Source organism: Pezoporus occidentalis, unplaced genomic scaffold, assembly GCF_034315485.1.
Source record: "Pezoporus occidentalis ecotype Australia unplaced genomic scaffold, CSIRO_AGI_Poc_V1 ctg362, whole genome shotgun sequence".
Lineage (NCBI taxonomy): Eukaryota > Metazoa > Chordata > Aves > Psittaciformes > Psittacidae > Pezoporus > Pezoporus occidentalis.
Window position 1 is genome coordinate 208,543 of NW_026915614.1, and position 25,052 is coordinate 233,594.

Genomic DNA, 25,052 nt, shown 5'->3' on the forward strand with positions numbered 1-25,052 from the left:
GCTGATAGCGGTGGCTTCCAATGGCAGGGAAGAGCTTGGATTAAATAAATTCCCTGCAGGGGATGGATGTTATTTTTATTCCTTTAAGCTTTAACGTTTAGCTCGAGCAGCAGCATCCTGTTGACACCTTCCTGCTGCCTGAATCTCATTTGTGAGTCGCTTGTTGCTACATAAGCTAATTTTTGAGGTTATGAAATCACTTCTGAAGGCCCCGTTTGACCTTCCCAGTGTTTTAGATCCCTGCCAAGATGGGACTGCCCATATAAGACTTGTATCAGTGCTGGAATGTCTTTGAACAGAAGCTCAGCAGCTCCCAAACACCAAGAGCCCGGCCACAAGCTGAGCATGTCAGAGCATCTCTAAGATAATGATGGGAATGGGTGTAAAGCAGCCCAGTGAGGGAGCCTTTCTGCCTCTTTCCCAGGGGGATGAACTGGACCCAAAGGCACTGCTGCACGAATCAGTTTATTTTGCAGTTTCCCCACGCTGATTTTTGTCCTTGCCTTTGCAGCTTGAATGACAGCGTCCCCACCTTGCTCTGAACAGGGCTGCTTTGGTTCCCTCTCCCTAATACTCAAAGCTGCTTCCTGTGCCTGGCTCCAACAGGGAGCTGCTCCTTAGTGCTTTCTTCCTCACTGCAGGCAGAAGCAGCTGGAGGACATCTTGGTCCTGGCAAAGCAGTTCCACGAGACCACAGAGCCCGTGTCGGACTGGCTCTCCGTGACAGAGAAGAAACTGGCCAACTCGGAGCCCATCGGCACCCAGACTGCCAAAATCCAGCAGCAGATCAGTCGGCACAAGGTAGGACCCAGGAGCTGCTGATGGAAGTGATTGCTCTCAGGTCCTGCTCAGGTGGTTGTTTCTGCCCCAGCGAGGGGGTTTTGGGCACAAATAAGTACGCAGGGAGGTACCCAGGCTGCTTTATGTACAGAGAAGGCTCCAAACCCTAACTCAGAGTGGGTAAATAGCAAACTGATGTCTTTGCGCCTTGCAGCGTGTCCGGCTCTGTATAGAAAACCCATTCCTGCTCTTGTGTTTCAAAGAGTCACAGAATATCTCAGGTTGGAAGGGATCATCGAGTCCAACTCCCTGCTCCTTGCAGGACTACCTAAAACCAAACCGTCCGACCAAGAGCTTTGTCCAGATGCTCTTTGAATATCAGTCTCGGTCCCTGCACCTCAGAGATGTGCTCCCAACTTGGTGTGAAACCTTTCCTTTATTCTGTTGCAGCGTGCCCGTTCACGGATGGGTTTCGTGTCTCCTCCATCCCGTCAGTCACATTTCATTGTTTCCGTTTCCCCTTTTGCGTTCGTTTGGTTGTGTTCTCCATTTTTAGTTTTGGTTTGCTCACTCATTTTCCTTTCTGTTGTCCATTTTATCCTCCCGCCATTCAGGCTCTAGAGGAAGAGATAGAGAGCCATGCGGGCGACGTGGCCCGGGTGCTCGGGGTCGGGCAGTCCCTCTCCTCCCTGAGCTGTGCCGCTGAGCGCAGGCTGCTGGCAGAGAGGTTGGAGTCTCTGCAGAGCCGCTACGGCGAGGTCCGGGAGCGGTGCTGCCGGAAGGCAGCGCTGCTGGATCAGGCGCTATCGAACGCCAGGCTCTTTGGGGAGGAGGAGGTGGAAGTGCTCAACTGGCTGGCTGAGGTCGAGGACAAGCTCGGCTCGGTATCCGTAAAGGATTACAAACGGGACGTCCTGCAGAAGCAGCATGCCGACCAGCTGGTATTTTCCATTTTCTTCCATGTTTATGTTGTTTATTTGGTTGCATTTCTCTGTCTTTAGTGCTGGTTCTGGTCTGACTTTAATTTGACATAGCTCATTCCACTCCTGGTTCCACTTCTAGGCTTGGAGAAGCATAAAGAGTTTTCATGTGTTAAAAACAATCGGTATGGCCCCAAAAACCAGGTTTCCCAGAGGGGAAAACATCCAATTATTCATCTGCTTTGTGAACAATGTCTGGGCAAGCTTGGCCACCCCATGCCTTTAGGAAGCTGGATGCTGTTTCCAAGAATGCGAGCTTGAAAAGCCCAGTGGGTTTTCCAAGGCAGGCTGGCCACCGAGGGAGCGTCTGCTTCCGCTCCTGGGGCCATGGAAGTTCCTTTCAGAAGTGAGGTTATGTCTAATACAAGGGCGAGTTCTTTGCTAACACAGATCCAGTGGGTTGGGTTGGGTTTGCTCTAAGATTGGAGCCTTTTGGTCCTAGAAGTCCCAGTTATGCCCATAGCAGGATGTCTGGACAAGTACCACATCTGATGTTCACCCTTCCCATACTCAGGAGGAGCACTTCATGCTCTCCTTAGCATCTCTGGCTGGCAGGACACAGGGACCTGCCTGCAGGAGGATAACCCCAATCTGCCTTTCCCTCCAGGCTTTGAATGAGGAAATTGTCAACAGGAAGAAGAATGTGGACCAAGCCATTAGAAACGGGCAAGCTCTTCTGAAGCAAACCACAGGTACCACGAAGAGCTGGGGATGCTCTGGCTGATGGGGGGGTCTGGGAAACCCCTGTCCTCCCCACGATCCTCCCTGGGAAGCCCATGCTCTGCAGTGATACTCTCTTTGAGTGAGGATGTTCTTCCTGAGGTCTCATTTCCTTTTGGATGCTCCCAAAGGAGCTGGTTTGCATCCAGAGCCACAAAGTGCTCCAGCTTAATCCTTTGGACTCCCTTGGTCCCAAGTCTCATAGCTCGGTGCGCGGGTGATTCCCACCAGCGTGGCGATGCTCTGTGCTGAGCAGCCCTGCAACGCGAGGGAGGGTTTTCCCATTGCATCCAGCTGCTAAATCACATGGAAAGAGGTTAAAAATACACCCGGCCCTTTCCTAATATCGCTTTCCCATGCTGAGCATTTGTTGCTGTTGCCACGTGGGTGCGAGTTTGTGTTTCTGAGTGGGAAGAAAGGTCGGGGCAATGCATTTCCTTCAGATGTGGTCTGCTCGGAGCAGATGTCCAGGCCTCTGTCCCTGTGGGAGCCGTGCAGCAGGAAGAGTGATTAGAAAGAATTTGGCTCGCAGTCTCTTGTCCCCTTGGGAATAGCAGTAAAGAGTGAACTGGACCTTTTTTTTCTTGGTACTTGAGAGCTGAGTTATGGTGGTTTTGGGGTTTGTGGCAAAGCCAGGCTTCGCAGCATGATCCCGTCCTGTTCCAGGGATGTTGTGCTGGCTGGTAGAGAGTGTCAGCTCTAAGAGCAGCTTCCTGGCTGTAAAAATAGGTTGCAAAGCTGCACTTTACATCCCTTCCAGGGATGGGGCAGCCACAGCTTCTCTGGGCACCCTGTGCCAGCACCTCAGCACCCTCACAGGGAAGAGCTTCTGCCTAAGAGCTCATCTCAGTCTCCCCTCTGGCAGGTTAAAGCCATTCCCCTTGGCCTGTCCCTACAGGCCCTGGTCCCAAGCCCCTCTCCAGGTTTCCTGCTGCCCCTTCAGGCACTGGAGCTGCTCTAAGGTCTCTTCTTCAGGAGCCTTCTCTTCTCCAGGCTGCCCCAGCCCAGCTCTCTTAGCCTGGCTCCAGAGCAGAGCTTCTCCAGCCTCTAATCCAAACAGGGAAGAACAGGGCAGGTTGCTGCTTAAACCTTCCTTCAGCACCCACAGCCCCAGCATCATTTGCCCCTTGGTGCTGTCTCACAGGGGAGGAGGTGTTGCTGATCCAGGAGAAGCTGGACGGGATCAAGACCCGCTATTCGGACATCACCGCCGCCAGCTCCAAGGCGCTGCGCACGCTGGAGCAGGCTCGGCAGCTGGCCACCAAGTTCCAGTCCACGCACGAGGAGCTCACGAGCTGGATGAGCAGCGTGGAGGATGAGCTGGCTTCCAGCGGGGGACAGTCCCCAGCCAGCGAGCAGATACCCCAGTTCCAGCAGAGGCAAAAGGTGGGAGCAGCACCCGGGCAACGCGAGGGTGGGAGACAGCAGGGATTTGCTTGCTGTGTTGAGAGGATGGGGGGTGATGTTCTTGGGTGTCCATGGGTGCCTTCCACAGGAGCTGAAGAAGGAGGTGATGGAGCACAGGCTCGTCCTGGACACGGTGAATGAGGTGAGCCGAGCGCTCTTGGAGCTGGTTCCCTGGCGAGCCCGGGAAGGGCTGGACAAGCTCGTGTCCGACACCAACGAGCGCTACAAGCTGGTCAGTGACACCATCAAGCAGAGAGTGGAAGAAATCGATGCTGCTATTCAGAGGTCTCAACAGGTAATTTAATAACCCCGCTGGAGACTGATGGGGTTGCTTGGGAGAGCGGGAGCGAGCGGCTCAGCACCGCTCCAGCCCATGCGGTATGGTGGTTGTGAGAGGGGTCGCAAGCACAGCACAACAGGAGAGGGAGATCCCATTGGGAATGCCAAGAAATGAATGGGCCCCACCAGCGGTGCGTGGCAGCCAGGCTGGTTTCTGACCCATCCTACTGTGTGTGGTTTGGATTGGATAACTCCCGTGCAGCACTGTGTTATCCCGCCTGCGGGCTTTAGCTCGCATGGGTGATGGAGAAGGTGTAAAAGCAATGACAGGTGACTTTCAGGCCTGGAAGAGCATCATCCCGTGTTGTGATAGCACAGAGATTTGTTCCAGGTGAACAGTCCTCTCAAGCAAGGCTTGTTCTACACAGAGTGGAGGCTGTGGAGCTCTCAGAAAACTCTGTCCACCCCAGTGTCCCCTTCTCCCCACACCCTGGCAAGGCGTTTGTTCCCCTACATCCCTCTGGGTTCCCCATCTCTCCCACCCTCCCCAGCGTGCTCCATCCCTGCTGCCCATCACTAACCTGTGCTGCCTGTCCTCTCCCGTGGTCCAGTACGAGCAGGCGGCCGACGCGGAGCTGGCCTGGGTGGCTGAGACCAAGCGGAAGCTGATGGCTCTCGGTCCCATCCGCCTGGAACAGGACCAGACAACAGCCCAGCTGCAGGTGCAGAAGGTACGAAAGCACTTGCTTGGTGAGGAGGGATGGGCTTTGGGTGATGGGATGGGCTTTGGGTGATGGGATGGGGTCTGGGTGATGGGATGGGCTTTGGGTGATGGGATGGGGTCTGGGTGATGGGATGAGGTTTGGGTGATGGGATGGGGTTTGGGTGATGGGATGGGCTTTGGGTGATGGGATGGGGTTTGGGTGATGGGATGGGGTTTGAGTGATGGGATGGTGTTTGAGTGATGGGATAGGGTTTGGGTGATGGGATAGGGTTTGGGTGATGGGTTGTGGTTTGGGTGATGGCTTGGGGTTCAGGGGGTTTACCCTGGGGTTTATGGTGCTGACCCCAGAGCGCCAGGAAAGATTCCAGCACTTGTCCTTGGTAAGCAGATGGAAAAAACAAGGGAGAAAGAGGATTTAGAGAAACAAAATGTTGGGCTTCTAAAGGAAGAAGCCTTGTGTCCTGTCATGGCTGTTTAGGGCTGGATGGGTGCTCTTCGCTGTACTTTCAAGGGCTTTCCATGTATCCACTGGAGCAGCTCTCCGTGGATCTTGGAGGCGCTGGCAGCAGGAAGGGTTCAGAGAAAAGTATCTATTGATTAATGAGGGTGCTTTTACATTTGCTTTTTGCTCATTGTTCCTTGCAGTGGGGGACTCGGTTCCCTCCTGGCAGCCAGACGTGGAACAAAGAGGCGCTGGGGGGGTGTTATATCTTCGAGATGAGCTCATCTCAAAGGGCCTGAAAGAACAGCGCTTTAAATATAAACGGCCCTTTTCTTCCCTTCGCCAGCCTCAGCGATCAGAGCAGAGCACGGGCTTATTGGGCTTGAAAACAAAAAGGAAACATAAGACATTGTTCTAAGGGAGGGGACTGAACCATTGAGTATCAAGTTAAATTGAGCTCAGCTTGGCTTCCCGCTGCTCATCGCGTGGACCTTGGGAATGGCAAAGTTATTGGTAGATGCAGTTCTGGAGAGTGATGTTTTGGGAGTTACCATGTTGAGTGATGAATGGAGGGTTGAGCTTTTCCTCTGGTGTGGAGCTGGGCTGATTCCTCAGGCCTTTAAAAGACAGAGGTCAATGCGGATGAGTCATGAGAAACCCATGCTGTAATCTGCACTTTCAGCCAGGTTTTCCATGTGCTGCAGGAACCTTGTGCCGAGTTCTGCACAGTCCCTGCACTGCTGAGCTCCCGTGGATGGGTCGAGGGGGAGAAATCAGGCTCAGCTCTGATTTCTTTCCTTTCTCTGGATGTTTCCTTCCCGCAGGCTTTTTCCATCGACATTATTCGGCACAAAGACTCCATGGATGAGCTGTTCAGCCAGCGCAGTGAGATCTTTGGGACGTGCGGCGAGGAACAGAAAGCTGTTCTCCAGGTGAGCCCCGCTCTGTGATGGGGAGGGACGGAGAGGGGTGAGTGCTCAGCTTGCTCACAGGCTGAAGTAGTTTCTAATGGCTCCATCTTTAGGAATTCCCACCAGTGTTGGCAGAAATCTCTTTGCATTTATTACTCTGCTTTATTGCATAGTTTTATTGCAGTGTTTGGGGATTGGGCTTGGGGGGAGCAGAGATTTCTGAGGCTGCTTTAATTGGAATTACAGCCTGCGCACGTGGAAGGCCACCAAAGGCACCTCAGCTCTTCGAGCTCACGGCATGCCCTGGTGCTTGGCCTGGTCCCTTTCCGTCCCTGCCTATAACTCCCCTCCCTCCTTTCCTTTAGGAGAAAACCGAGTCCCTGGTGCAGCAGTACGAAGCCGTGAGCCAGCTCAACTCGGAGCGCTACACCCGCTTGGAGCGTGCCCAGGTCCTGGTCAACCAGTTCTGGGAGACCTATGAGGAGCTGAACCCATGGATCGAGGAGACACAAGCCCTCATCTCCCAGCTGCCCCCTCCGGCCATCGATCACGAGCAGCTCAAGCAGCAGCAGGAGGACATGAGGGTAAGAGGATGCGGCGTTGGCATCTCGGGTACCATCAGTTCTACCTTAATGGAGGCACAGCTCCCACAGGGGTTTTTCATGGTTTTTTTTCTGATTTTTTCCCCCCATTCTCTTCTTTTTGGGCATCCTGCCTGTATAATACAATATTATATTGGCCATGAGTGTACCATGTGAAAATCACTAGATATGTTGGAGCCCTTCTTACTGAAATACAGATGGCACCCAAGGGAGCCAGGCTGCCTTCGGATCTCCTGCCTGATCGTGGCAGGGAAAACTGCTTTGTGCTTTTAGGGGAGAGAGCTGCGAAGCTTTCTCTGTGGTGTTCCCCATGGGGAGGGGAGGGAGCCGGGCAGACTGTGCCAAAGCCATGTTAGGAAGCGGCGAGTGCCATGTGCTTGGCAGATGCTGGGTCAAGAAATCCCCAGCATGAGTTCACTACGAGATAGGATCGCTGCGTTTGGAGTGTCTCATGCAACAGAGGCAGCAGCTTTCGGCAGGTTTCTAAACAAATGTGGGTTTTATCCCCTCTATTCCCTAGCAACTGCGAGAGTCCATTGCTGAGCATAAACCTCATATTGACAAGCTGCTGAAAATCGGGCCGCAGCTCAAGGACCTGAACCCCGAGGAAGGGGAGATGGTGCAGAAGAAATACTGCACAGCAGAGGCCATGTATGCCAGAATCAAGGAGGAGGTGTGTCAGCGGGCTCTGGCGCTCGACGAAGCCGTCTCGCAGTCCACCCAGGTACGCTGCGGTGCCGTGGTGCTGAGCGCTCTTATCACAGTGTCCCAGGGGAGCCACGGGCTTTGAAATGTGGTTTCATTCTGAGTGTTACAGTTGTAAAACCCTTCCTAAGGCCCAGTGTGGTCAGACACCTCCGGGGTAGTTTCCTGCCACTCAGCACTGGCTGGGAAAGGAGGGGAGAAGGCGTTGGAGTCCTGACATAGTAAATAGGGTAATAAAGTTTTACAACCTCAGTAATGATGCTCGTTCAAAGGGGCTGTGTTGGCATCCACCCAAGGTTGAAAGGGCCTCTTGAAAGAGCTTGGAGAGATAAGTTTCCTTTCTGATAAGCTGTGTGTGCAGTGAACAGCCATGTGCTCTTTTGTATGGGCGAGTTAACGGTCATCTCTAGGGTCTGGGCATCTCCAGAGGAGGTCGATGGCAACAGGAGCAGAGATATGAAAGGAAGGGCTGTAGGTGCTAAAGTCCAGAGAGGGGGTGAAGAGTTCCTGCCACTGGAGGTTTATGACCCCCTGGTTGTGTTTCATTTCCCCCTGTGTTAGTAGCACAGTTGGTTTTTGTCATGTCTGGGTGTTTTTTACTCCTGTATTGTGTAGTCACTTCTCTTGGTTTGCACTGTATTAACTCCGAGTTTTTCCCCTCCACCCCCCCTTCCCGTCTCATCTCTCACTCCCATTGTGGAATGTGTTATCTGTGTGTGTTGCTGCCTGTGCCCGTCCTCCCCACATGGTCCCATTTCATTCTTGTGTTGACTGCGCCCCACCATTGCAGATCACGGAGGTAAGCCCCACACCACCCATCCTCACTTACACTCTTCCTTTGGGCTGATTCTGATTTACACCCGGACTTCTAGTCCTGGTCCATGCACAGCTGAGCAGAACATGCTTGAAAGTTAACTCCGGGGGCCTGAAATCCCATTGCTGAGATGGCTTTTGTTGCGTTGCCGCCTGGTTACAGCCATTGGCCAAGCTTCCGCTGGGAATGCTTCCTGCAAAGCAGAGGGTTTGCTTTTACATTGATGCTCAGAGCTTTCTGCTCTGGCTGCACTTGCTGGTTTGCTCCTGCTTCTCGGCTGAGCCAGCGTGTCCCAGATCAACTTTGCACCCAGAGCCCATCTCCTCTCTGCTGTTGGAGCCTGGGTTTGGCCACCACCAGCACTGGTGTCCTGCAGGGAGGGCCTGGAGCTGGCAGTCGGAGCACAGAGCTGTCCTCCTCCAGCAGAGATGCTTTGGGATCTTTAAGGCCAAAGTTGACTTTTCTTCTTAAGGAAGACAATAGCAGTGAACCCTGCTAGACCCCATCCTCTGTCACTCTTGGCTTTCCGGTTCTGCTTTGGTCAGAGACCCAGCACCGTGGCAGCTCGCTCCTCCCCATGCATGCAGCCTTCACCAGCTCCTGCTGACCCTGCCGGGGCCATATCCTGCTGCCGTTGCACAAGTGGAGATTCCATCAGCACCAGCCACGGTGCTTTTCCAGCAGCATCTCTGCACAGATGCTCAAACAACCGGGAATGGCTTTTGGTACCACGCTGCCCATCTGCAGCAGCCAAAAATGGGAGGTTTTGAAGGGTTGAATCTGGTGATAAATCGCTGCTGTGTTTGGTTCACAGTTGCCCGTGCTGGCTCTGTGAGGCTGTGGCTTGTGTGTGGTTTGAGCTGGGGCAGCCTGGGGCTGTTGGCAGCAGAGGAGAGCCGAGGCAGGCACGAACAGGAGGCTCCAGGTCTCATTGCTATTGCAGGCAATGTTTGTCCTCTCCAAGAGGCTGCTGGGGCTGTTGCACACGCAGGGAGCGAGGCAGCGTTGCTTCATCTCCTCTCGCCCTCCTTAATGAACTTGTTCTTCTCCAGTTCCATGACAAGATCGAGCCCATGCTGGAGACACTGGAAGCCCTCTCCTCCCGCCTGCGTATGCCCCCGCTCATCCCCGCCGAGGTGGAGAAGATCCGGGAGTGCATCAGCGAGAACAAGAGTGCCAGCGTGGAGCTGGAGAAGCTGCAGCCCTCCTTCGAGGCGCTGAAACGCCGCGGGGAAGAGCTGATCGGCCGCTCGCAGGGAGCAGACAAGGACCTGGCAGCAAAAGGTATCTCTGGGTGCCTTAAACAGGAGGTGCTGGCCGGGCTCGGAGCTGTGCCCAGCTTCTCCTCCCCAAACCACGGCTCTGTCGCTGTTGGGGAGGCTTTGATGTCCACGGGGTGTATTTCAGAGGGTCTCCTGGCCTTAGGAGGAAGGATGCGTGCTCCGTATGGAGATGTCTGATGCCTGCTTCCATCCGGAGCAGACATGGTGGTATCAGGGCAGAAAGAAGCATTTGTGGCTTCTCAGGCACAGGTTTCAGCTCAGCCAAGCTGAGCCCTCCCCCCTGAGCTGGTCTCTTGTGGCAACGATTGGTAGCCCCTGTGAAATGATTTGCTGGTGTTGATTCAGCATGTAATGGAGGGAAAGAGCATCCCCAGCACAAAAAGACCTGTCAACAGCATTGGCACTAATTGGCACCTTTTTTTGGCAGCTCAAAAGCCAGCTCATGGACCGAGCAAGCGTAGACTTCATGCTAGAGGTGGCCAGAACAGAGGTTCACTGGAAGAGAGTGTGTGGGCAAATCTGCCCTGAGCTTGCCTGCACATAAAGGCTTTATTGCTGCAAGCTGGAGTTTCTCACATCCCTTGGTTCTCAGAGTAAATGCTCTAATAGTTCTGGTAGTCTCTAGTTCCCATTGAATATTCCTTTGGCTGTTTCTAAGTGGAAAGCGTTTGCAAAATGCTCTTGAGTTGTAAAACGATTTCCTCCTCCACTGAATGTTTTCACTCCCTTCCTCAGTAATCCAGGATAAGTTGGATCAGATGGTCTTCTTCTGGGAAGACATCAAAGCTCGGGCAGAGGAACGTGAAATGAAGTTCCTTGACGTCCTGGAGCTTGCAGAGAAGTTCTGGTACGACATGGCAGCTCTCCTGACCACCATCAAAGACACGCAGGACATCGTTCATGACCTGGAGAGCCCAGGCATTGACCCCTCCATCATCAAGCAGCAGGTGGAAGCGGCAGAGGTGAGGACCGTGGGGCTGTACCGTGTCGGGAGCTTGTCTGCACCCAGCTTGTAAGCTAAACGGGGACAGATCGTAGATAGGAGCACGGCCAGAAGTGGTTGTAAAACGGCTCTGTAGGCAGGCAGGCAGATTATGACATGCTCTTTCCACTGCGATTTGGAGCTACAAGGCAAAAAGCAGAAGCGTGTTTCGCATATCCCTGCCCACCACCACCCCCTGTTCCAGACAAGGAAATGATGTCTAAATCACTTTATCTGCTCCTGTTTTAGGAAGCGTATCAAGCGTGCGGTCAGACTCGTGTGCCCACTTGTTTCGAGTGACGTGGCAGTTTGCACGGGTCTGCTCCCAGGCAGAACTGGAGGCATCTCCCCAAGTGCTGTCTGGCGTGGGAAGTGTGTGTTTAGATTTCGGTTAGAGCAGGGAGAGGTGTAAAGCTGGATGGGCTTGCATGTGTGTCTTGTTTGTGGGGAAATGCACTTCAGGTGGATTTGACTCCGACCTTGGGCAGCAGAGATTTCTTTATGCTTTGCTAAGTTTGTCCTTGCTGTTTTCCCTTTAAAACCATTCTGGCTTTGCAACTTATTCCTGTATTGACAAAATACTCCTGTAAACAGGAGGGCTCTTGTAAACAGCACCCTCAGCCAGGCAGTCCAGGCACGTGTCAAGCTAAATACAGTTGTTCTTAGTTGAGTTCCCCCAACCCCTGCACCCAGCAGCATCGCTGGGAGCAGGTCACTGGTGGTGATGCCAGTGAGCAGGACACCATCATCTCGCTGTGTAACCCCATCCTGGGGTCTGGCACTGGGGCTCTCAGCCAGGGCCCAGGACACCAGAGCTGGAAGGACTGCCCGTGCCTTAGTTCCTAGGGTGATTTTGGAAGAGCATTTAACACTAAACGTGTTTCTCTTGTCACTGTGTCCCATGCAGACCATCAAGGAGGAGACGGACGGCTTGCACGAAGAGCTGGAGTTCATCCGACTCCTTGGAACCGACTTAATTTTTGCCTGTGGTGAAACTGAGAAACCAGAAGTGAAAAAGAGCATCGATGAGGTAGGAGAACCAGCAGCCTCTCCTGCAGGTAACATCAGGTAGGAGGAGGTGGGAGCTCCGCTGGAAGAGCCTAATGCATTCTGTGGGCAATTTCGTGTTCCACAGATGAACAACGCGTGGGAAAATCTAAACAAAACGTGGAAGGAGAGGCTTGAGAAGCTTGAGGAAGCCATGCAATCAGCTGTGCAATACCAAGACACGCTTCAGGTAAGAGGCAGGGTATGGGTAGGCTTTGTGAATCCTCTCCCTGGAGTCGTACTGGGATTTACACTCATGCAAAGCGGAAAACATCTCCTGGGCAAGTGTTTGCAGCCTCCGGTAGAGCCTGAGCTCAGCAATGAGCTCCATGGAAGAGCAGATATTTGGTTGTATTTGTCATCCCAAATCTGACTCCATTTCTGCACGAAGCAGTAGGATGAGCCCTTTGCTGGAAGCAGGAGAGAGAAGGAAAGAGCTTGGAAATCAAGCAGGCATCTCTGCCCTGAAAGACAAGTTCTGTGGTTGCAGGGTGATGGAGGCAGCAGCCGCAGGAGGAGCCCGTGTTGCCATTCCCTTTGCTAACGATGCCTTTGCTCCTTCCAGGCCATGTTTGACTGGCTGGATAACGCCGTGATCAAGCTCTGCAACATGTCTCCTGTGGGCACTGACCTCAGCACGGTGAAGGAGCAAATGAACGAGATGAAGGTACGTGGGACCGGTTCTCCGGTGCTGGCTTCGCGTCACGGCGCTCGCGCTCCAGGGATTCATTATGGTCTGGTTTTTGTCCTGCTTGTTTTGGCAGGAGTTTAAGATGGAGGTTTACCAGCAGCAGATTGAGATGGAAAAGCTTAATCACCAAGGTGAACTGATGCTAAAAAAAGCTACAGATGAGACAGACAGAGACATCATAAAGGAACCACTGACAGAGCTGAAGCATCTCTGGGAGAATTTGGGCGAGAAGATTGCTCACAGACAGGTAGAGAGATTTGGGCACTTGTAGGTGTGGGGCCGAAACTCACGGGGATGCTCCTCCTCCCTCACCACTTAAACTCTCCTTTTCCATCCCTGTCCTTGCCCAGCATAAGTTAGAAGCAGCTCTCCTGGCACTTGGACAGTTCCAGCACGCACTGGCTGAGCTCATGGCCTGGCTGACCCACACTGAAGAGCTGCTTGATGCTCAGAAACCCATCAATGGAGACCCAAAAGTTATAGAGGTTGAACTTGCGAAGCACCATGTGAGTACCCCTACTCCAGGTACACCTTCACTCTGTTCGGTTGCAGGATTTCCTTTCTCCTGGTTTGAGTTGGCTCAAGCCCATGAGAGCAGGCAGGAATTAACAAGATGGTTTGAGGTGTCCCAGTGTTTGCCCACCCTATCTCTTGTAGAATCATAGAATAGTTTGGGTTGGAAAAGACCTTAAGATCATCCAGTTTTAACCCACCCGCCATGGGCAGGGACACCTCACACTAAACCAGGTCACCCAAGGCTCTGTCCAACCTGGCCTTGAGCACTGCCAGGGATGGAGCATTCACAGCTTCCCTGGGCAACCCATTCCAGTGCCTCAGCACCCTCACAGTAAAGAACTTCTTCCTTATAGCCAATCTAAACTTCCTGTTTCAGTTTTAACCCCTTACCCCTTGTCCTATCCCTACAGTCCCTAATGAAGAGTCCCTCCCCAGCATCCCTATAGGCCCCCCTTCAGACACTGGAAGCTGCTCTGAGGTCTCCACACAGCTTCTCTTCTCCAGGCTCAACAGCCCCAACTCTCTCAGCCTGTCTCCATACAGGAGGTGCTCCAGCCCCTGAGCATCCTCGTGGCCTCCTCTGGACTTGTTCCAACAGCTCCATGTCCTTTTTATGTTGCAGGTGCTGAAGAACGATGTCCTGGCCCACCAGGCCACGGTGGAGACTGTGAACAAAGCAGGCAATGAGCTGCTGGAGTCGAGCGCAGGGGACGATGCCAGCAGCCTGCGGAACCGCCTGGAGAAGCTCAACTCCTGCTGGGAATCGGTGCTGCAGAAGACGGAGGAGCGGGAGCAGCAGCTCCAGTCCACGCTCCAGCAGGTCAGGGGGGTGCTCCCGTGTGCCGTGGATTGGGGCTGCTTCCCCCTTTGCTTTGGGGAGGAAATAAAGGGGGAAAGACTTAGAGAGATGTTGGGAACTTTTTCGTGCCAAGTTTTTCACCTAAATCTTAGTCCTGGAGGGTTCTGAAGCAGGGCAGGGACCAGGCACACGTGCTGAAGGATATCCCATATATCTCCCAGCCTGGTGCCTCCAGCTCTGCCTCTTTATCTGGTTCTGAAGCAAACGCAGTGTTAACCCTGGCGCATGATCAATGGTGGCTGATGTCATCTGATCCTGATTCTGTGTTCCTGAACAGGCCCAGGGTTTCCATGGTGAGATTGAAGACTTCCTCCTGTGGCTAACGAGGATGGAGAGCCAATTGTCGGCATCAAAACCCACAGGAGGGCTGCCAGAAACTGCCCGGGAACAGCTCAATGCCCACATGGTAATTTCCTAGGAGAGACTTTTTTAATGCTTTTAGTTCAGCAAGCTCCTGTCAAATACCAGCATCGAAATGTCTTCCCTTCTGTATCTGATGGGAAGGAAAGTGCTTTTCTGGTCTCTTTGAGCAGATAATTCTGCACCTGATGCCTGGTACAGGTGTCGTGGTGCTTTAACCACCTTCCTCTGCTCAAAGTGACGCACTGCTGTCATTCCCTGCCTGCTCTGAGCTTCGTTTTCTCACCACCCTGACTTGCAGCCAGCCGTGGCCCCTCTCCAAGCTCTTCCCTTGTCTAACGCCTCGGTGCTGCCTCCCTTGCAGGAGCTCTACAGCCAGCTCAAAGCCAAGGAGGACACCTACAGCCAGCTGCTGGCCAAGGGGCGACTGATGCTGCTGAACCGCGACGACTCGGGCTCGGGCTCAAAGACAGAGCAGAGCGTAGCGCTGCTGGAGCAGAAGTGGTGCCTGGTCAGCACCAAGATGGAAGAGAGAAAGGTAGTGTTGGTGGGGATGTCCGCCCTCACCCCATGAGCTGGTCTGGCAGTGGTTGCTCTCTGCTTTGCTAGTCTGTTGTCCCAGGAGGGATGGAGCCGGTGAGGGCAGGAGAAGAGGCTGGGGTTTCCTTTTGGACACCTTTCTGTGTTGTTCAGATTGAGTTTGTGCTGCCTGAGTGTCAAACTGTTAGTGTTTCCTCTAGACAGTCACCAGAGTTGGTTAAGTGCCACAGAAAATGAGGGTAAATTTTGTTGTGGGTTAATAGGAGAAATGGGAAGAAACCTCCCGCTTTGAACGGCTTTGTTGGTCCCCCACAAGACAGCAGGCAGAGTGCTCCTGTGAGCCGCCTCCATCCGAGGCTTTTGGCTGGCGATGAGATAAACCAGGGCACACAGTGGTCTCAGCCCAGAATAAGTGTGCGGTGCTGCAGCTGCTGCCGTTGAAACCCCATCCACCTCACTGAGCCGCGCTCCCATGGCGATGCCGCTGGCAGGAAGCTGAGGGTGACGCAGCTGCTTGCTCGGGTGCTCATGAAGGTCTCCCCTTTCAGAGGCCCTTCTTGTTTGGAAAGGAAGCGTTGGCTTTCACCAGAGCCCCCTCCCCGCGGTAAAGAAGCCGTGTTCCCGGGCTGAGGCGAGGAGGTCCCTTTAGAGGGACGTTGCAGCAGGGACACAAAGGCTGCCTCTGTCCGCGGAGCCGCGCATCGGGAGCTCTCACCCTCCGCGCTGTGTTTTCTTCCCCTTCCCTTTTTCCCTTCCCGCTGCTGCAGGCGAAGCTGGAGGAGGCGCTGGCCCTGGCCACGGACTTCCAGAATTCCCTCCAGGATTTCATCAATTGGCTCACGCTGGCCGAGCAGAGCCTGAACATCGCGCCCCCGGCCAGCCTCATCCTCAGCGCCGTGCTGGCCCAGATCGATGAGCACAAGGTACCGGTGCCACCAGCAGCCAAGGGCTCGCCGGGATGCAGGAGGGAGCAAGGGTGGCTCCTCACCTGCCCTGCTCGCAGGCACGGCTCCCCTTACACAGGGCGCATTTTGCCGTTCGCAGGTGTTTGCCAATGAGGTGAATGCTCACCGGGACCAGATCATCGAGCTGGATCAGACTGGGAACCAGCTGAAGTTCCTCAGTCAGAAGCAGGATGTGGTGTTGATCAAGAACCTGCTGGTGAGCGTCCAGTCCCGCTGGGAGAAGGTCGTACAGCGCTCAGTGGAGCGGGGACGAGCTCTTGATGATGCCAGGAAGCGAGCTAAGCAGGTGAGAAACGTGGGAAGGGTGTGACAAGAGCCTGGGGTATATCCAGCCTTGGAGGGCAGGAGGTCCCAGGACCAGACAGGGACTTTGGGACACCACCAGTGTTAAGTTTCAGACTAGCTCCTGTTTCTTTGCAGTTCCATGAAGCTTGGAAGAAACTGGTCGATTGGCTGGAGGATGCAGAGAATCACCTGGACTCAGAGCTGGAGATTTCCAATGATCCCGACAAAATCAAGCTCCAGCTTTCCAAACACAAGGTAGAGTTTTGGCAAAGCAAAACTGGTGCTGAACGCTGGAGTAAGGGTGCTTTGCTGGGAGGGGAGCAGGGCAGCATCTCCCCTGCTGTGAGGGCAGGGGAAAGGAATGTCAGTGCTTACCACTGCCATGGAAAACGTTCCTGTGGGGATCTTCACCAGCACCGTGTATCTTCAGAGAGCCAGGGCCAGGCTTCCTGAAGCACCTTTGTTTTCTCTCTGGTTCCCAGGAGTTCCAGAAGACGCTGGGGGGGAAGCAGCCCGTCTACGACACCACCATCAGAACGGGCAGAGCCCTCAAAGAAAAAGCATTGCTTGCGGATGACACTCAAAAGTTGGACAATTTGCTGGGAGAAGTCCGGGATAAGTGGGACACAGTGTGTGGCAAGTCTGTGGAAAGGTGAGTCCAGCCCCAGCCTTGTACCCACAGCACTTGTTGGGCCATGGCAATGGCCAAACACACTGACCAGGCACATCTCCCGGGGTGGCTGGAGGAGGCCACTGGAACGTGACAGAAGGAGGTGACTTTGCTCGTGGAAGTTCATGGGGATGTTGCTTTTCAGGCAGCACAAGCTGGAGGAAGCCCTCTTGTTCTCTGGCCAGTTCATGGATGCTCTGCAGGCCTTGGTGGACTGGCTCTACAAGGTGGAACCCCAGTTAGCTGAAGACCAACCTGTCCACGGCGACCTGGATCTGGTCATGAACCTGATGGATGCTCACAAGGTGAGAGTGTTGTTTCCAGCTCTGCTCTGAGACACAAGATGGGTTTGTCTTCCCCAAGAGCCAAAGAAGAGAGAAGCTTTGCTGCAGAGCTGCCTTGCTTTGCTGCAGTGGACAAGGAGGGCAAAACAAGTGGGAAGAAGCTTTTGCATTACTGGGAAGGATACAGGAGCTGGGGCTCCATTCTTCTGAGGTGCTGCTAGTCAGATCTGTTGAAGGTTTAGTTTGGAAAGGTGGCTGGATTTATAGTCCTGGATAAACTTTGGCCTTGGCCATTCTCTCCAGCACATCTCGGAGACTGGGTTTGGATCAGCTTGTACATTGAATTCCCTGCACAGCCGCTGTGTTGCAGGGCCTGGAACTTGTCTGCTCCAGGTCACAACTGCTTCTACCAGGGTGTCAAGTTGTTGTACCTACACCAAAATATGCTCAGGAGCTGCCTGTTCTGCCTGGCTTTCTGCCTGCCCTCCCATCACACCAGGTTGGGTTGGATCCCTGATGTGGGCGCAGAACCGTGTTCCAAACTCATTTCATTCACTCCTTCCATATGAAACACCCCACTGGGACCGACCAGCCCTGCTCAGCTTCTGCGCTCTGTCCCTGCAGGTCTTCCAGAAGGAGCTGGGGAAGCGCACGGGCACGGTGCAGGTTCTGAAGCGCTCCGGCCGGGAGCTCATTGAGAACAGCCGCGACGACACGACCTGGGTGAAGGTGCAGCTGCAGGAGCTGAGCAACCGCTGGGACACGGTCTGCAAGCTGTCCGTGTCCAAGCAAACCCGCCTGGAGCAGGCCTTGAAGCAGGTGAGCAGAAGGCTATGGCTGGGAACGGGCTCAAAGAGCTTTGCTGGGCTCCAGCTTTGAGCCTCAGCGAAGAGGTTTTGCCCCGTGCCTGATCTGGCTGAGCAGGGCAGCCCAGCCCTGCAGCAGTTACCAGGGATTGCTGCAGAGCAGCCAGTGGCTGTCAGTTATTTACTTATTCTTTACCCCAAAGAAGAGCCAATAAAGGCTGATCTGAGAAGGGAGAACAAACAGATCTCACTGATGTGCACAGCAGGATTAGAGCTGTGATCAGACTGTCCAGGCTGGGGTTTGCTGATGTCCAGTGCAAGAAAGAGACCTGGATTGGAGCTAAAAGGGGGTCTTCAGCCACTGCAGGACCCATCTGCTGGTGCTGCACAAACCCAGGCCAACAAATAGGACTTCTTTCCCCTCTTTTAATTTGTTTCCCAAGTCCCTCTCAGCCCTTTTGTCTCCCCAGCTCCCAGCAGGGGTTCGAGCAGTGTTGCAGGAGGAGGAGACCTGATGCCTTTGCTTTTGTCGCTGCAGGCAGAGGAGTTCAGGACGGCCGTGCACATGCTGCTGGAGTGGCTCTCGGAGGCAGAGCAATCCCTGCGCTTCCGAGGAGCGCTTCCCGATGATGCCGAGGCGCTGCAGTCCCTCATCGACACGCACAAGGTACTGGGGAGCTCTGGAACTCAACCTGAGCAAGGCTGCTGGGAGAGGATGTTGCTAAATCCTTGACTTGGGCCTTTCAGGAGTTCATGAAGAAGGTGGAGGAGAAGCGAGCGGACGTGAATGCGGCCGTGGGCATGGGGGAGGTCATCCTGGCCGCCTGCCATCCCGACTGCATCACCACCATCAAACACTGGATCACCATCATCCGAGCCAGGTTCGAGGAGGTGAGTGCACCAGGTGTCGTTGGGGAGGGATGGCTGCGGGGGTTCCTGCCCAGAGCCGGGCTGATGCTCATCCCTGTGCTCCCAACAGGTTCTCACATGGGCAAAGCAGCACCAGCAGAGGCTGGAGTCTGCACTTTCGGAGCTGGTGGCGAATGCAGAGCTTCTGGAAGAGCTCCTGGCTTGGATCCAGTGGGCTGAGACGACTCTGATCCAGCGGGACCAGGAGCCCATGCCACAAAATATTGACCAGGTCAAAGCCCTCATCTCCGAACACCAGGTGAGCCCAGTCCCCAACACGGGGGGCACTTGGGATTGGGGCAGGAAGCGGGTTTCTTGCCCCTCCATGGGAGAGGCATTGACCTCTCTTGGAAGTCCCTATTAAAACACGAGGTGACCCAATCAGAGCTGTCACCTGAGAGCAAAGCCAGCCCAGGGGATGAGCTCCAGCATTTGCCGATCCAAGCCAGCGCTGTGCAATAGCTTGTGGCCTCTCCTCTATGGTCTTGCCATGTCCCAGCAAGGACCTGGAGCAAGAGGAGACCAAAACCGTCTCGAAACTGCAAAGGTTTTCTTGTCCCTTCTGTATTTCCACAGTCCTTTATGGAGGAGATGACACGGAAACAGCCGGACGTGGACCGGGTGACGAAGACGTACAAGAGGAAAGCTACTGAGCCCCCCCACGGGCCTTTCATTGAGAAGTCCCGCAGCAACAGTATGTGCCTGCTTGATCCGTGTGATGATGGGAGGAAATTAAATGCATAGGGAACTAATTAACTTTGATTATCAATTAATGAGGCATCCTGCCTTGACAGGCACCAGGAAGGTGGTTGAGACTTGTTAGGAGGGGAAAATCCAGGTGGCACTTGCCAAAACCCCTGTGCTGGGGCGTGTGGAGCTCGTGCTGTCGCTGCTCTTCCCTTTCTCTGCGGTTGCTTTGAGATGAGGTTTTGGGTCTTTCTTGGTGTTGTTTCTTGAAGCCGGAGTCCAATGTGAATTCCCAAGTGCAGCGGGAGCGCTGGGGAGGTTGGGTGTAGAGCCATCCATCACCATGTCCTCCTACTCGGGGACACTGCATCCCTTTGGAGAGCAGCCAGCAGGGACCGCTCAGACTGGCTGAAACCCATCGCCACCACCTCAAACAATTCCTTTTCTCCCTTTTCTTCCAGGAAAATCCTTGAGTCAGGCCGCCCCCCCCAGCATGCCCATTATCTCCCAGTCGGAAACAAAGAACCCCCGGATAAACCAGCTCTCGGCCCGCTGGCAGCAGGTCTGGCTGCTGGCGCTGGAGCGGCAACGCAAGCTCAACGATGCCCTGGACAGGCTGGAGGAGGTAACAGCCCCCGGCTGCTCGGGGATGGGGAAGGGAGCAGTGCTGTGGGTTGCTGTGAAGCATTTCACATTAGTGCTGCCTCTTGAGTTGCCCACTCTTGCAGGCAGCTTCTGCTGCCTGGCTGATGGTATGCCTACAGTATCAAGGCTGAAAGCTACCTTCTGTAATGAACTGCCTATTAATGAACTGCTTCATACCCCTGCAGTCGGTATCCGTAACGACAGCCAGGCCTGTACTCCTAGTGCTTAGTTTAACAATTACTGTCTCTATCTTTTCCAAACATCTAATGTCATTTTTGTTTTTATTTATGCTTAACAAAGCAGCTATGCCCAGAAGTGAGTGTTTTTGTTTTCTGTTGCTTTTGCTGTAGGTCAGTTCAGTTCATGCGTATTAATGTTTTTTCTTTGTTGCTTTGAACTCCCAAGAATGTTGAGAGGAAAAAGAAAATGCTCAAAAACGATGGCATTACCTTGTTGTGAACTGCTTGAGCTGGGGGGTGGGTCATGGGAGCCCTTTCGGTGGGGTGGGGGGGATAAAAAGGGTGTTGGTTTAAACTGGAGGCTGAGTGGCTCAGCTGAGGCCAGTGGCAGAGCCACAGGGTTTGTAGAGCTGAGCTGTGCCCCAGCCACTGTCTTACCTGGAAGATGAGCAAGAGATCCCTTCTTTGCTGCTTAGAGGGAAAGGGAAAAGGGAGCAACGTGCCCAAAATGATGCCAACAATGAGTATTCTTCCAGGGCATCATCCCCAGCTTCCCAAGCAAAGACGGGGTGTGTGTGTGTGTGTCTGTGTGCAAGTAGCTGATACCTCTGCCTATGTGTACGTATACCAGCGTGGGGGATGCTGCATCCCATGTCCATGGGTCCATGGTGCGTGGTCCACGTGGTGGCTGTTGGCTACGCTGTGTGTCCTTCTGTCTGGAAAGTCAATTTGAGTGGTCCCCTCATGTGGATAAACCCAGATGAGCCTTCCAGGAGGGTGGGAGGTTGCTTTCGCACCAGGAGCTCGGCACAGGCTCAGCTGGAGGCTGGTGTTTGAGGGTGCTGTCGAGCCGGGGGTGCTGCTCCCTCAGGGATTTTCCCCCTGACTCCCATGGGTTTGCTTCCAGTTGAAGGAGTTTGCAAACTTCGACTTCGACGTCTGGCGGAAGAAGTACATGCGCTGGATGAACCACAAGAAATCCCGCGTCATGGACTTCTTCCGGCGCATCGACAAGGATCAGGATGGGAAGATCACCCGGCAGGAGTTCATCGATGGAATCCTGGCCTCCAGTAAGTGCCTGAAATGAGCTCGGAAATGGCCACCTCCATGTGACGAAGTTGGCCCTGCTTGAGGACTGAGATGCTGAAGAAACTGGGTTCAGCCTGGAGAAGAGAAGGCTATGGGGAGACCTCAGAGCAGCTCCAGTGCCTAAAGGGGCAAGGAGAAACCTGGAGAGGGGCTTTGGGCAAGGGCCTGTAGGGACAGGCCAAGGGGAATGGCTTTAACCTGCCCGAGGGGAGACTGAGATGAGCGCTTAGGCAGAAGCTCTTCCCTGTGAGGGTGCTGAGGCGCTGGCACAGGGTGCCCAGAGAAGCTGTGGCTGCCCCATCCCTGGCAGTGCTCAAGGCCAGGTTGGACACAGGGGCTTGGAGCAAGCTGCTCTGGTGGAAGGGGTCCCTGCCCGTGGCAGGGATTGGAACTGGAGGAGCTTTAAGGTCTCTTCCAACACAAACCATTCGTGATTCTATGCTGACCATGCTCTCACATCTTCAATTGTGATGAGTGAGGTTCCTGTGTCGGTTGCTCATTTCCCTCTCCTTCCAGAATTCCCCACGACGAAGCTGGAGATGACAGCGGTGGCTGATATCTTTGACCGTGATGGAGATGGCTACATCGATTACTATGAGTTTGTGGCTGCTCTCCATCCCAACAAGGATGCCTACCGCCCCACCACTGATGCCGACAAGATTGAAGATGAGGTAAAGCACCAGAAGAGATGGGTCCTCAGGGCTGTAGGGGTAGTTCAGGCTGTGGAGAAGACAAAAGGGAGTGGGGAAAAAAGGATCATGGAGGTGCTGAGCCAAAATAATCAGCTGGTTCTGACAGAACCCACCGTGGTTTTGAAGGAAAGGCTGCTTAGGTCTGTGTTTTAGCCACGAGACTCCCCAAATCCCGGTCCCTCACGTCTCTCTGTTGGTGATGGCAGGTCACCAGGCAAGTGGCCCAGTGCAAGTGTGCCAAGAGATTTCAAGTGGAGCAGATCGGCGAGAACAAATACCGGGTAAGGCAGAGGGGGCTGAATCCTGCTCCCCATTCCCAGCCGGGGCAGGGGCATCACCAGCGGGGTGCCGGGCACCTCGTCCTCCAGCTCCCAACAGAGGTGGCTGGGCCATGTTTGCCTAGCGCCGTCCTCGGCCCCAGGGCGTTCCCTGAACCGGGAGAGCATAAAAGTGTCCCTGTTCTGGGGCAGCCGTCCCTGTGAAACGCTGCATTCAGCGCGCCCGCAGCCGCCCTTGAAGTGTTCCGTGTGGATGAGTGTGCCTTCCGCCGTGTTTTTCTTAGCTTGCTCCCCACCAAGGGAGGATAATTTCCTTAAAGAATCTCTTTGTACCCAGCTCGCTGTTTACCTTTGGGATCCTTCACCGAGGTGAACCGGTGACAGAGCTGGCAAGCTGGGTCCTGCCCTCTTCCTGGCGGCGGGGCCGATGCTCCGGCCGGGAGGAGCGGAGCCGCAGCGCTCACCCCCTGCCTGCACCAGGCTCCCTGAGCTCCCACCCAAGTATCATAAACCCCATGGATCTCTAACTACCTGCAGTTAACAGTTCTCATGGTTATTGCACTGTTAATCCCATTAAATGTTTTTCTTGTTTTTCTTTCCCCTCCTTTCCCTCTCATTTTTCCTCCCACCCCACCATCTCCCCTCCCTCCGTAGTTCTTCCTCGGCAATCAGGTACAGTTTGCCTTGTGATGCTGCCTCTCACCTCCTGAGTTCTGTTAACAAACGTAGCTCTGTGTGTCCTGTCCTTTGTCGCTGTGGGAGGATGTGATCTGTGAGCGCTGCTCAGCAGAGCCTGGTACAGGGGAGTGCCTGGGCTGGGAGGGCCACCTGGAAAACAGAGTGCTCTGGGCAGAAAAAAAACGGGGGAAATTCAATGGGAACAGCAGGATTTGACAAAAATGGAGAGAGATTTCCTCACCGTGGCTCCTTCCTCATATACATTGGGGGTGCTGATGGGAAGCAGTGGCAAATCACAGCACCCTGAGTGGGGAGCACCTACCTGCATGAGGTCTGTACCAGGCTCTGGGTGGGTTTGGATCCCAGTCACCATGGAATGAGAGCACTGAGTCCTCCCTTTTAGTCCTGTAGGTAATGATAACTAAACCCTCATCCCCCTACACCTCCTGAGTAACTCCTAACTGGAGCAAGGCTCACAAAACCTGCATGTATCCCCATCATGTCATGAGCTGTGGCGAGCGGGGCAGCGTGAGTGCTGGCTGGTTCAGGGGGCAGAGCCCTTTCTTTAATGGGACTGGAGCATCACGTGCCAATAGCGTGCTCTCCTATTCGAGTGGCACATATTTTTCACGTAGGATGATGGTGCCCTACCAAAAGCATGTCCAAAAAGAAACAAACTTGGCTGGATCCGAGGGAGCTCTGGCTATCATTTAGGCAGTGATTTATAGAAACCTTTTCAACAGCAACTGAAGAATAAGGTCAATGTGGCAGAGGAAATGGGAATTGACTTGTCCCTGGTGCAGAACAAGCTCTTGGACACCTTACACAGAGCCCAGAGAGTGGGAAGGCAGCTCCCTGCCCTCCTCATACCCGGGGCACTGCGGCTCTGCCAAGCATGGCTGTGACAGCTCTTTCACCATGAGCCTGTTTTGGTAGGACCCTGGAGCAGGGACACCCAGGTCCAGAGTCCCATGTCCCTGTGGGAGGAGATGCTGTTCCCTCCTGCCCCTCTGACCCACCCCAGTGGCTTTGCACTCTCTGTTTTCATTCAGTCTCCTGGGTTTTCCGTTCTTATCCACCCAGGGGCAATGTTGCTGCTGTTTCTTTCTTGGTTTTAATCATCCTGAAGGTGGTTCTTGATTTCTAAGGATTCCCCCATCTCATCACAGCAGATGCGCTGTAGACCTGGCTGCAGAGCTGCCGCATCCGAGCCAGGCTCCCGGTGTCCCACATCGGCTCTGGTGCCAAGGGCAACCGGGAGCCTGGGCTTGGCTGTCCAGGAGATTCAGGGGAGCTTTGTAAAACAGGCACATGCTTCTAATTGAGGGTGCGCTCGTTTGAGATTGCAGGTGTTTAAAATCACTAATGAACATTGCAGTCACTAATCGACATTGCTGCGGGATTCCTGCCTGGATTCCCATCACTCCGCACTCACCAGGACATCCTCACGGGGTGATCTCTGCGGCGGGGGCTTTCTGGCTGCTGGGGTCAAGTCTGAGGCTCAGTGAAATCCCTGGGCTTCAGACTTGATGAGAAGAGGTTCCTGGCTGAGCGGTGCAGCACTGCTTTGCCTCACTGATGCGCTGGCATCCGTGAGCTGGATCTGCCGGCTCTGTTCCACGTGGGCTGCACCAGGAGAGGGGCATTGCGTTGCCAGCCTCTTGTTTCCTTCACAGTCAAAAGAAACTACAATTCTGGCTGGAAAAATCCCATCCAGAGACCAAATTCCAAAACCTCATTCGCTCCTCTAAAAAAAATCCCTTTCCAGCTTTAAAACTAAAGGATTCGGTGAGTTGCATCACCTTAAAACCATGCAGCAGCAGAGCTGCTGTAATCCAGTGCTAACCTGCGCTTCCTCCAGAAGAACCTGTCTGGAGAAACCTGAAATTCCTCAGTAGATCATTCCCAGGATGTGGAGCAGCCCGCGGTGGGAAGGGGCCGGGTCTCCCCTCTCGTGTCCCCCTTGTCTGAACTCTTCCTTGGCTCCACAGTTCGGCGATTCCCAGCAGCTGCGGCTGGTCCGTATCCTGCGGAGCACGGTCATGGTCCGCGTCGGGGGAGGATGGATGGCCCTGGATGAATTCCTCGTCAAGAATGATCCTTGCAGAGGTAAGGCAGCTCCTGGGGTTTACAGCACCAGTGTCTTCTCGCTCGGTAGTTTGAGGGCTTGTCTGCTGTGACTGAATGGACGGTGCCAGAGCGGGTCTGGGGTATCCAAATAACAGGAGGAGATGGAGAAAACA

The 25,052-nt window shown here is 54.1% G+C and overlaps 1 protein-coding gene across 16 annotated transcripts in view; it reads left to right on the forward strand.

The window, feature by feature from the left end:
* Positions 1-25,052, forward strand: part of MACF1 (microtubule actin crosslinking factor 1) — a 135,521-nt gene that overhangs the window by 104,212 nt on the left and 6,257 nt on the right. For 6 of the 16 annotated variants that reach the window (XM_062630963.1, XM_062630965.1, XM_062630964.1 and 3 more), the window contains 36 exons: positions 642-801; positions 1,395-1,721; positions 2,368-2,452; positions 3,625-3,866; positions 3,976-4,182; positions 4,778-4,897; positions 6,157-6,264; positions 6,609-6,827; positions 7,366-7,569; positions 8,341-8,349; positions 9,417-9,648; positions 10,383-10,609; positions 11,537-11,659; positions 11,765-11,866; positions 12,242-12,343; positions 12,441-12,614; positions 12,718-12,873; positions 13,506-13,703; positions 14,020-14,148; positions 14,467-14,640; positions 15,410-15,565; positions 15,687-15,893; positions 16,028-16,147; positions 16,375-16,544; positions 16,708-16,867; positions 17,471-17,665; positions 18,191-18,319; positions 18,400-18,543; positions 18,632-18,820; positions 19,138-19,255; positions 19,710-19,873; positions 20,980-21,142; positions 21,678-21,832; positions 22,060-22,134; positions 22,786-22,803; positions 24,801-24,918. In XM_062630963.1, the coding sequence (XP_062486947.1) occupies positions 642-801; positions 1,395-1,721; positions 2,368-2,452; positions 3,625-3,866; positions 3,976-4,182; positions 4,778-4,897; positions 6,157-6,264; positions 6,609-6,827; positions 7,366-7,569; positions 8,341-8,349; positions 9,417-9,648; positions 10,383-10,609; positions 11,537-11,659; positions 11,765-11,866; positions 12,242-12,343; positions 12,441-12,614; positions 12,718-12,873; positions 13,506-13,703; positions 14,020-14,148; positions 14,467-14,640; positions 15,410-15,565; positions 15,687-15,893; positions 16,028-16,147; positions 16,375-16,544; positions 16,708-16,867; positions 17,471-17,665; positions 18,191-18,319; positions 18,400-18,543; positions 18,632-18,820; positions 19,138-19,255; positions 19,710-19,873; positions 20,980-21,142; positions 21,678-21,832; positions 22,060-22,134; positions 22,786-22,803; positions 24,801-24,918 (5,579 nt within the window). The remainder of the gene's footprint in view (positions 1-641; positions 802-1,394; positions 1,722-2,367; positions 2,453-3,624; positions 3,867-3,975; positions 4,183-4,777; positions 4,898-6,156; positions 6,265-6,608; positions 6,828-7,365; positions 7,570-8,340; positions 8,350-9,416; positions 9,649-10,382; positions 10,610-11,536; positions 11,660-11,764; positions 11,867-12,241; positions 12,344-12,440; positions 12,615-12,717; positions 12,874-13,505; positions 13,704-14,019; positions 14,149-14,466; positions 14,641-15,409; positions 15,566-15,686; positions 15,894-16,027; positions 16,148-16,374; positions 16,545-16,707; positions 16,868-17,470; positions 17,666-18,190; positions 18,320-18,399; positions 18,544-18,631; positions 18,821-19,137; positions 19,256-19,709; positions 19,874-20,979; positions 21,143-21,677; positions 21,833-22,059; positions 22,135-22,785; positions 22,804-24,800; positions 24,919-25,052) is intronic. The other 10 variants (XM_062630968.1, XM_062630954.1, XM_062630955.1 and 7 more) reach the window with 5 other exon arrangements.